Source organism: Anarrhichthys ocellatus, unplaced genomic scaffold (assembly GCF_004355925.1).
Source record: "Anarrhichthys ocellatus isolate YVR2014 unplaced genomic scaffold, GSC_Weel_1.0 scaffold8, whole genome shotgun sequence".
Classification (NCBI taxonomy): domain Eukaryota; kingdom Metazoa; phylum Chordata; class Actinopteri; order Perciformes; family Anarhichadidae; genus Anarrhichthys; species Anarrhichthys ocellatus.
The window spans coordinates 2,356,779-2,367,899 of NW_022280038.1; the positions used below are offsets into that span (position 1 = coordinate 2,356,779).

At 42.2% G+C, this 11,121-nt stretch overlaps 1 protein-coding gene across 3 annotated transcripts in view; it reads left to right on the forward strand.

Annotated features, from left to right (window-relative positions):
* The window catches only part of trpm7 (transient receptor potential cation channel, subfamily M, member 7), a 34,662-nt gene that overhangs the window by 9,608 nt on the left and 13,933 nt on the right, over nucleotides 1-11,121 (forward strand). For 2 of the 3 annotated variants that reach the window (XM_031848338.1, XM_031848339.1), the window contains exons 5-19: nucleotides 417-630; nucleotides 1,388-1,512; nucleotides 1,681-1,852; nucleotides 3,270-3,444; nucleotides 4,534-4,657; nucleotides 4,958-5,030; nucleotides 6,138-6,238; nucleotides 6,722-6,856; nucleotides 6,962-7,015; nucleotides 7,101-7,241; nucleotides 7,503-7,637; nucleotides 7,803-8,080; nucleotides 8,175-8,403; nucleotides 9,088-9,243; nucleotides 9,647-9,790. In XM_031848338.1, coding sequence (XP_031704198.1) covers nucleotides 417-630; nucleotides 1,388-1,512; nucleotides 1,681-1,852; nucleotides 3,270-3,444; nucleotides 4,534-4,657; nucleotides 4,958-5,030; nucleotides 6,138-6,238; nucleotides 6,722-6,856; nucleotides 6,962-7,015; nucleotides 7,101-7,241; nucleotides 7,503-7,637; nucleotides 7,803-8,080; nucleotides 8,175-8,403; nucleotides 9,088-9,243; nucleotides 9,647-9,790 — 2,256 coding nt within the window. Of the gene's footprint in view, nucleotides 1-416; nucleotides 631-1,387; nucleotides 1,513-1,680; nucleotides 1,853-3,269; nucleotides 3,445-4,533; nucleotides 4,658-4,957; nucleotides 5,031-6,137; nucleotides 6,239-6,721; nucleotides 6,857-6,961; nucleotides 7,016-7,100; nucleotides 7,242-7,502; nucleotides 7,638-7,802; nucleotides 8,081-8,174; nucleotides 8,404-9,087; nucleotides 9,244-9,646; nucleotides 9,791-11,121 lie in introns of those variants that run through there. The other variant, XM_031848340.1, reaches the window with a different exon arrangement.

Sequence of the window (11,121 nt, forward strand, 5' to 3'; positions counted from 1 at the left end):
AAAATAAGAAATCAGGAAGGGGGCAAACACTTTTTCACACAACTGTAACTGTGATACAGATGTAAAACAGTCTTGCTCAGTATTTGAAGGTGTTTTCTTTGATGTAGATGTGTGGCGACTCTCTGTGAACGCTGTTTACATACATTTAACCCTGTGTGGTAATGTGATTATGTTTATATATTATGTTCATATGCATTTGTTAACCACCAAACACAAAATATAGAAAAGAGGGGGGAAAAAGGGATCATGGGAAAAGTATATCCCCAGTCTTTATTACTGGTTATTATTAATTATCAAAAATGTTGTGCTGACACAATCGATCAATCAATTAGTAGTGATTCAACCAAACCTCGTCATGCTAGCTTTCCCCGGCTAATGTGTTCATGTGAACATGCTTGTCTTGTGTCTGTGGGCAGTATGTGCGTTTGTCCCACGACTCGCGGCCGGACAGCATCCTGCGGCTGATGCTGAAGGAGTGGCATATGGAGCTTCCTAAGATCCTCATCTCTGTCCATGGAGGAGTTCAGAACTTTGAGCTGCACCCGCGCCTCAAGCAGGTGGTGGGCAAGGGCCTCATCAAAGCCGCAGTCACCACCGGGGCCTGGATCCTCACCGGAGGGGTCAACACAGGTCTGTAGTCTTGACTGAAACATAACAAATAAACGTTTAGGTCATGGGAAAATAATACGGCGAACGTGTGAATGTTAACCTGCCCGAGTGTAATAAAGAATTGCTATTGTTATTGAGTAGACACGGCAGCTAAATAACTCTTACTTTCCACCCCTGCTCACTTATGTATTCTTTATTAAAGGAACACTCACACACACTTATATTGTACTTAAACCTGCACAAACACACACCATCAGAGGGTGATGCGCTGATGTAGCAGAAGTTGTAATACCGGGCTCTAAGCGTGTCATTTGGCTGTGTGTCGTGGCCGAGGTGTGTCTGCAGCCACAAGGCGACGTTAAGATGCTGTGGTCTGATCATAGTGTTTAAATCATTACTCACAGGGTCAATTACCCAGACCAGTGATTACTCCTAATGCCTCTGGCAGCCTGACCAGTTGGGATGGTCTCCTGGATCACAAATTACTGCTGAATCCATGAGATCCATTAGCTGAGCACTGTGGTTCACAAACAACCCCAGGACTAATGCACTTGTTGAGGACTTGGTCGCAGAAGCCTGAGTGTCTTGGCTATTTCTTTAAACATGCATGGTTAATGGAATCTGCACCATCTAGCACACTTTTACTTGACAGAGACTTACACCAGAATTCTACTTGCCAAATATATTTATTAAGGGGAATTTAACTGAGGTATGCCAACGGTTAAGTGGCAATAAAACCTTGAACGTGTATTGATTGTTTAATGAATCCTTCCTAAAGGTGTGGCGAAGCATGTGGGAGACGCTCTCAAAGAACACTGTTCAAGATCATCGAAGAAAATTTGCACTATCGGGATCGCACCTTGGGGAGTCATTGAAAACCGGAACGATCTCATTGGCAGAGACGTAAGAAACAACTCTTGCAATCCCCTTTGTTATTATCTCCTCCTAACATACTTAATAACCTCTCAATCTATTTAGTCTTGAGTCATGACAGCATGGGTTTTGTCCTAGATTGGTTTTATTCTCTCCTATCCACTTCCCTTGAACTACCTTCTCATGTCCACACTGCAGATTGTCGCTCCGTATCAGACGCTGCTGAACCCTCTCAGCAAACTCAACGTTCTCAACAACCTGCATTCCCATTTCCTCCTGGTGGATGATGGGACAGTGGGAAAGTACGGCGTTGAGGTTCAACTGCGGCGGGACCTGGAGAAGCACATCAACCTCCAAAGAATACACGCACGTAAGAACAACTGTAACTTCACTACAACAAGAGATCGTTAGTGATCACTTTAGATCTAGAAAAGCTGTCGCTGCATCATCTCAGAAGAAGAGCCCATGACTTTGTGTGTACCCATCTAGTGAAGATGCCACACTTGCATCCATTAAAGTACTGAAATCCATATAAGAAAACATTTGCCAACTTGAGTTTTTTTTTGTCCTGAAGAATATTCTTTTATCATCATTTTGTTTTTAGGGGCTTTGAAGTTGTACACCAGAAAGGTTCTCCACACAGTGTTGTACAAAATTCAAAATATGTGCCAGTAAGCTAATGGAGTGCCCCCTTCTTACAAGAAAAACAAACTTAAATACTATGTTATGTTAAAAAGGCTCAAACGTGCCTCCCACAGACTGAAAGAACTCCTGTCACTTGTTTCATTTTGACTGCACAGGCATCATTGCAAATGGACACGGTCAATTCATTATTATGTATTATCAATTCATAATTGACATGCAAATTATAGTATTTCCCTTGAAATGACCGTCTGCTTCTCTCTATCTTAAAGGAATTATTCGCCCAAAAATGTAACACTAACCTCATCTTGTCTGTCAGTGAACTGGTGGAATATGTGTGTCCACATGAACACACAGCATAAAATGACCATCAAATTACTCCAAACAGAAATTCCATCTCCGTTACATAAAACTGAAGCAATACAATTTACTAATTTCTTCCTTTTTTAGCTGTGAACACCTGTTGTCGATATGCCTCATTCATGCGGACTCAGTTTTAAAGCTAGTAAATGTTCTGATCATCATATCATATGAAGCTAGTTGGTAAGGGGACTAAGTAATGTTCCAAAGTTTGGCAAAAGTTTTGGCAAGAAAAAAAACTGGAATGCCGTTATCCATGGGGTCACCTCAAGATATCTGAATGAAAATGGGTTCACGAGTACCCACCAGCCTCCTTTACCTAAATCTGAGCAACAAAACAATTTATGGGACATAATTAGCGTGGGAATGGTCATTATATTCTTCGATCATAATTAACTTTTGCCCCGGCATTTCCTGGATGTTATTCATTAGCAGTTAGATCTGGTTTACAAAATACTGTAAGTGCGGATATGTGTAGTGTATACTGAGGTGGGAATACCACTACTTCTAGACGCATCACAGGAAAGCAACCCAAACTTTGAGTGGTTATTTGGAGTCATTGATTCCTATATTAAACATTACCTATGACGGTAAGTAACCATTAAGAAGTCAGTTTGTCTTTGCCTGGTGGGAACCAGATGATAACAGTGAGCTGGCTATTATCATCTAAACCTCTTAAACTGTCACTTGGGTGGAGCTGTATTAAGGGAATAACACTGAAGCTGAGAGTAATAATGTAACATAAACCGAAATGTTAAGCTCACTCTTCGTTTTCCTCCTTGTAGGAATTGGTCAGGGTGTTCCCGTTGTGGCTCTGATCTTTGAAGGGGGTCCCAACGTGATCCGGACCGTGCTGGACTACCTTCAGGAGAGCCCTCCTGTCCCAGTGGTGGTGTGTGAGGGGACCGGCCGTGCTGCTGACATTTTGGCCTACGTCCACAAGCAGACCGAGGAGGGAGGGTAGGACGCACACACGCACAATCACAAAGGACAGGGGTGGGTGGGGAAATTCCAATCTTTCCAAAAAACGTTTTAGTGATTGTGTAATCACAATATAAATGGTCGGATGATTGCAAAGAAAGGAATGCATGGAGAATCAGTAGTATTGGTTAGTGATTAATTAGGAAGGAGTTACCCAGAGAGAATGATCAAGTATGATGCTGTTAGTGATGATTCATTTACTGTGCCGTAGACGGTGATGTTCTTTTTTTCTTTTTTTCCATTTTCTTTTTTTTACAATTCGTCTGATGCCAGCTTGGTCGGTGGCTCCCATCTATTTCTGTCCCAGAAGGATTTCTAACAACCGAGCCGCAACCCAGTCTGTTATAAGAGAGTTGAAAGTAGTTGAGCTTGTGACAGAATGCAGTTAAAAGTAATCTGCTGACGGGCTTAATTAGCCAATGAAATTTGCACGTAGTGCTGCAAAATGATGAGACAATCGCACAAAGACCACACTTTGTCTTTCATTTGAATGCATCTGTCCATGAACTTGAAACATGCCCTCATCCTCTTGCAAATGCCACCTCAGCCAACATTACTGCTGTGTTTAGTTTGATTTATACAAAACAGTGATCCAGTTTAACTACTTATCTCTGTGCTGCTCCTATTTAAGATCTATCTTTTTGTTAGCTTACATGCAAAGACTTAATTGACCAATATCTTTATTAACTTAACGGTGATTATGAGCTCTATTCGTTCCGTCAAACCAGGATTCTCCAATCCAGCTGTGCAAAAACAACAAAAAGGTAGTGATTAGATACAGGAAACATGCACCGATCCAGAGGAGATTAAGGTTTAACCATTCCTTTGAAGGTTAGTTAACAGCAAAAGGCAGCTAGCATAGTACAAACTAGCGTCATTGAACAAATAAAACCTTTGGAAGTCCCAGAGGGATTGTACGGCTGAAGTGTATACTGTTGAAAACCTTCTCGCAACGTGTTCCCCAGAGATCACTCTGTGCACTCTGTGGTGGAATCCAACCTGTGTTTTAAAGCTGTGTGGGTTTGAGCAGTGTGACCGTAGCCATGTTATTCTGTAATTCTTCTACAGTAGTCTTCCTGTTGGAGTGGAGACCGACATCATCGCCACCATCAAGAAAACCTTCAACTTCAGCCAGAGCGATGCCATCCACCTCTTTCAGACTCTGATGGAGTGCATGAAAAGCAAAGAATTGGTAAAAAAAATTTAAATCGCTTTCATACTCTTCTTATCTTTAATGTTTTTATATTATTTACTCCCATTTTAAATGAGTGTAGCGGTAAACTTGCAGAGATCAGAATCATTTAACATAATTCCTGGAAACCAAACACAAAAGCTTCTGGAGAAAAAAAGACGAAATAGACCCGAAGCATAAACGGCTATGATGGTCCCACTGTTAGTTTGCAAACAGTAATATATCACAAACTCTTGAGACATCTGGATAATTGCCGGTGGGAACATGTTGATAAGTCCTATCTTGTTTCTTGGAAAACAGATCACTGTGTTTCACATCAGCTCCGATGAGCACCAGGACATCGACGTGGCCATTCTGAGGGCTTTGCTCCAAGGTTAGTAGATGACTTCTCTCTGAACCTTCAACTTCTTTAACGAAGGGACCGAGTCGCATGAAGTTGATTCGGTCTATTCATGTGCTGAGGTTGTTGGCATTGGGAGATAAAGATTTCAAGACTTTGTAATGTTTTCATTGTGATGAAGATATGCTTTGATAGCAGCGTTCCCCCTGTGTCCCCTTCTCTTTGTGTTCCTGAGGAGATCATGTTGCTCACATTCACAGCGCCTCCTTATTCCAACACTGCCGGTCACTGAGCTGTCTCAGTCTTATTCCTCTTCTTCCCTACACTCTGTTAGAGGAAGAGAAAAAGTTCTCCTTTTGTCATTATGCGGTAGAGGATTTGTACTTTTTTTTTTTTTTTTTATATTTTGTATGAATGCAGTTGGAAAAAAAGAATTCCTACTTCATGATTTTTAAAAAAAACTCTTGACAAACTGTTGTGTGAACAAAAGCATTCTTCGTCTCAAGTGTGGAGCAAATTGTTCACCTGAAAGAAGTGTGTTGTACTGAATGTAGGTGGGTCGCAGTAATTCTTGTAATTCTTGTGTTTTTAGACAAAAGCAAAGGCTTTGCGAGTGACAGCAGCTGATGGATAGTCTGCAGAAAATGGTTCTGACAAACAGACGGACTGAAAATGTCCACTCAGGCAAATATTTGTCTCCCTAAGGCGCAGTCCTCGTGGTGAAACAGTAACTCATCCTCAACAGGACCCTCGACTACAAAAGCTCTCAGGCCTGCTACAGAATACAGAGTGCTGCTTTAAGATCTTACTCTATTTAACTGTGTTTCAATTAATTCAGCAGGCTGGATATTAAATGGGAAGTTTGAAACTGCCATCGCTGAATACATCCTCTTCTCTACGTGTGGATTTTTTAAGCAGACAGACTCTGTGTATAACTCTGTGTCCAGTGGTTATGATTATTTGATTGAGATGGTTCCTAGAGGACAATAAGCAGATTATTGTGGAAGAGAGCAGGAGACTGAACTAGGATTTACTTTGTCGTCTAATCTGTTAGACGACACAGTTAATAAGGTTTTACTCTCCTGGGAATTACTATTTGTGTACGTGTTGTTCACACACGGCTGTACCTGTGTGTTTCAGGAACAAACGCATCAGCCTTCGATCAGCTGGTCCTGACTCTGGCCTGGGACCGGGTAGACATAGCCAAGAATCACGTGTTCGTGTATGGACAGCAGCTCCTGGTACGTATGCGTGTTTATTTGTTGTGTGTGTGTGTGTGTGTGTGTGTGTGTTTTTGTTCATGGATGTTTATTTCGCTCAGCATTAGCTCCAAATCGTTGGACTTGCCCAAAATGACCCCGATAACCTCTTGCTTACCACAATCTGCAGTCTGAGGAGCCGGGGGACTGGACTCGGGCAGGCTGCCATGAACACTTGTCTTGACTGTAACATGAACTCTATTACAATTGTCTTTAGAAGCTGCCCTCAGTGCTGATGTTTATTTTGAAACTTGGGGGGGAATCCTGGCTTTTGCGTGAATAAGAGGATAGATGATATTCAATTATGTTGCTTGTGTGTGTTTTTTTGCAACGGACATATTTTTGGTCTCTCCCCTCACTGCGTTTGTTTTATAAACAATCATTTGCTATTGAAATATGGTTCATAACAACATGTTTATCTTTGTGTGTGTGTGTGTGTGTGTGTGTGTGTGTGTGTGTATATAGGTGAGCTCTCTGGAGCAAGCAATGCTGGATGCACTCGTGATGGACAGGGTGGATTTTGTCAAGTTGCTCATAGAAAACGGTGTGAGCATGCATCGATTCCTGACAATCAGTCGGTTAGAGGAGCTCTACAACACGGTAACGTTATGAAACGCCTACCAGCCGCTGAGTAACAGAGATGAGCTGTGTGTAAACAATATCTACAATATATACATGAATGTTTTTGTATCTTTTTAATTTTAGAAACAAGCTCCCACCAACCCAACTCTCCTCCACCTGGTTAGAGATGTTAAACAGGTATAGTCCGTCCGCAAAGTAACGTTTTCATCAGTGGACGTTGAACCAAAGCCTGTTCATTCACCACCACTGTGCCTGCTTGCAGAGTCATCTGCCTCCAAACTACAAGATCACGTTGATTGATGTGGGCCTGGTAATTGAGTACCTGATGGGTGGGACTTACAGGTGCAACTACACAAGGAAACGCTTCCGAATCATTTACAACAACCTCCATGGCAACAATAGGGTGAGTCAATTGTCCAAAATGTCTTTTTATGGTTTGATAGTTAAAACACTGGTCCGTGTCTTAACTTTATTTAAAGTGGTACGATGCACTAGAGTGAAAACCTGGAATGTCGTGTGTATGTAGTAAAAAAAAAAAAATATGAAACTATCTACACAGTAACATTGAATGCATTGTATCACTGATGTTAGGCCTGAAGCTGTTGTTGTAAAAGTCGGCAGAGTAAAATCAACTAATCTGAAAATGTGTTCATGTTCTGCACAGAGGTCGGGGCGCCACACTGCAGGTCCTGGTTCTCATTTGAGGAAAAGTCACGAGTCTTTTAGCATGCAGGCTGACAAAAAGGAGAAGACGAGGCACAACCACTTCATCAAAACTGCACAGCCATACAAACCTAAGGTAAGTATTTCAATAAAAGGAACAGGGCTTCCTTTAGACTGGAGCATTCCACATCCCTAAAAATGAAAAGGTCTCGTGATAAAGCTCTGCATCTCATCAAATGGGGGAAAAAAGTGAAGTCAGTCTGCCTCTACTCCTCTCACCGCTGCTTCCCTCTCCTCCCAGCTTGAATCTTCCATCGAGCAGAACAAAAAGAGGAGCAAAGAAGAGATTGTGGACATAGACGACCCAGAGACGCGGCGGTTTCCCTACCCTTTCAATGAGCTGCTGGTATGGGCTGTGCTGATGAAGAGGCAGAAAATGTCCCTCTTCTTCTGGCAGCACGGCGAGGAGAACATGGCAAAGGCACTGGTGGCTTGTAAGCTTTGCCGATCCATGGGCTACGAGGCCAAGAAGAGCGACGTGGTGGACGACACCTCGGAGGAGCTCAAGGAGCACTCAAAGTAAATTTTTCTGTGGCTTTGATTCGTGTCGGGTAGCTATAAAACTGTCACATTTCTTTGTAAGGACTAAACAAACTGTGCTGACGTATTTCAGTGAGTTTGGGACGTTGGCAGTGGACCTGCTGGAGGAGTCCTTCAAGCAGGATGAGACCATGGCCATGAAGCTGCTCACCTACGAGCTGAAAAACTGGAGCAACTCCACCTGTTTGAAGTTGGCCGTCTCCTCCCACCTGCGGCCCTTTGTGGCTCATACCTGCACCCAGTTTCTGCTGTCAGACATGTGGATGGGACGGCTGAACATGCGCAAGAACTCCTGGTACAAGGTTCATGATCCATTTAGATTTTTATTTTTGATATTTGTATTTGGTAAAGTGTTGTCAACAGATGCAGTGTTCTTGGGGCTTAACAAAGGTCTGCTTTCGTATCTAATCCCTAATTTCAAGTACTTTGTTGAGGTGTTGGACTGCCACCACGATTCATGGTTAGGAATAGGAACAGAATTTAAACAATATTTAAACTTGTTTATCACAGGTGACCTCCTACTAGCGTTTCCTGAATTATCGATCAAAACCCATTCATAAAACCAGAGGAACTATGCACTGCAAAAACACTTTGGTTTCAAGTTCTGTTACAAAAGACACTTTTTCCTCCAAACATTTTTAGTAATTATGAAAATAAATAGATTAAATAAGCTTTTCCTGTAGCTTAGTAGCTTAGTAGGGTTGATCTTCTTCTTAGATGTCTTCCCTAAATTCCCTAAGTTATTTTTCTAAATTTGGATTTGAATACTCAGATGAAATGATCATGCTGTCATTTCTTTGTGTTTGGTGACAAATAAACAGTCTCAAGTGTTTGCATCAGTGTGGAGACCTTCACAGCAGCCTGTGTTATACTATATGTACACTTGGGCAATAGAACACTTGGGGATTCATTAGTGCATGTTATACAAAGGACGTTCTTGACAAATATAGAAGCATCCACCCACCTGAGTGTGTATGTGTCTCTAGGTGATCCTGAGTATCTTGGTGCCTCCTGCCATCCTGCTGTTGGAGTACAAATCCAAGGCTGAGATGGCTCACATCCCTCAGAGTCAGGACGACCACCAGATGACCATGGAGGACAGCGAACACAACTTCCAGAACATAACTGAAGAAATCCAAATGGTGTGATTTACTCCGTCCCTCTGTTTTTGTATTTTTATACCGTCACTTTTTTCCTTTTCTTTTGAAACTTTTAAATATGGCATCTCCCCAGCGTCAAAGCAGTCCTACAATTAAATAAATCTTTGAAAATTTCCAAATTCATGAAGATGAAACATTGTCCATAGTTTAGATGGTGTTAAAGGGTTCATGAGCTGTGAACAGGTTGTAGTTCTGTTGTGTAATAACAAAAGTAGAAAAGCTACTAAAAGATTGTTGATAAATACTTTTTGCTCACTCAGTCATTTATTTGCTTACTTTCGTTCCCTCACATTCTTCTCTTTCCCCTGCTTGTTTTCTCTCTCTTTCTCCCCACATTGTGGCCTGCTGTTGTCTAATTTGGGCCTTTTTTTTAACCTCCCTGCAGGATGTGTTCAAGGAGGCCAGATCCCACGACCACGTGGAGGCAAAGAGTGACATGGAGACACAAATTCGCTCCAGACAGCTGCCCTTAACCAGGAAAATATATGCCTTCTACCACGCTCCCATTGTCAAGTTCTGGTCTAACACGGTATGGAGATTACAGAAGAGAATGCACACACACACATTTACACATCCATCCAGCCATCTAGTTTATGGCTGTTTAGCTGTGTAGGATTCTGGGTAAGAGGATGTTGCTACCCAGGAGCAGTCGCTTAACGCAGATACAAACATAAATGAGCAAAAGGGACTTTATTGCAAAGCTTAGTTGCTTTTGCTCCTTTGGATCTGGAACAGTTCAGTCAAAAGGGGTTGTTAGAGATTTGGTCACTGCTGATGTTGTGAATCAACAAAAACAACAAGAACATGACTTTGATTGCTTGATGTTTATGGTTCCCTCCTCCAACATGGTCTGACACAAAGCCCTGCAGACGCCAGCTGTGATCGATAGTCTGTCCATGAATATCACCAATAGGAGATGGGGACAAGGTGCAACCTTGTCTTATCAGGCGCCCACACACAAAGTGGCGAGACATGGAAGAATGGAAACGCAGCTCTCTTCCTCTGTATTTTAGCAATGAATGGGCGGACGGGCACATCACTGCCCTGAGGGAACACAGTCATACAGATCACAATCCACAACATACATCTAGTTAGACCCCTCCATTATTTGTGAGAAGTATTTAATCCAATGCTCAGCAGTCGGATAATCTCCTTCCCAGAGTGGCATAGCAATGTGAAATTGAAACGCCACCCTTTTCCCCCTTTTTTTTAAATTAAATTTTTTTAAATAAAATATAAGCCACTACTTTTTCTGCTCTCCATTAAAGCCAATTAGAAGTGTTCACAAGTGGTACGCAAATGAGGGACTATGTCCATCCCGCTGCAGCAGCACTCCTACTGGTTGGCTTAGTGGAGTGAGGACGAATCTGAAATCGATAGCATGAATTGACACTTAATTTAAAGAATACTAATTTATGGGCCACAGACTTGTCAAGAAAAAAAAAGCAGTGGTCGCAGTTAACGCTTCTTTTTTCACTCATCTTTTCTCGCCTGTTCTTATGTTTAGTTACAAGCCTGAGGCCGGTTCTCAGGAGCCTGGGCGACGTCATTGAGGGTTTTATTTTCAGGAGCAGGGTCACTTTTCAGGCTGTTCAAGACTGAGAGGTGCTGATACCATCACTGAAACTGTTATTCTGCGTAATATAGCCTGTGCCCAAGCTTATCTACATCTGCTGTACCTGCTTCCATTCCCATTTCAACACATCAATGCAGCACACAATAGCTTACCGATCAGACGTGAGTGTTAATGGCTGATTTTCCCAGCAGTTCACACCTCCCATGTCAAGGTTCAGCAATTTTTTGTAATCCCAAGGTGTGTGTGTGTGTGTGTGTGTGTGTGTGTGTGTGTGTGTGTGTGTG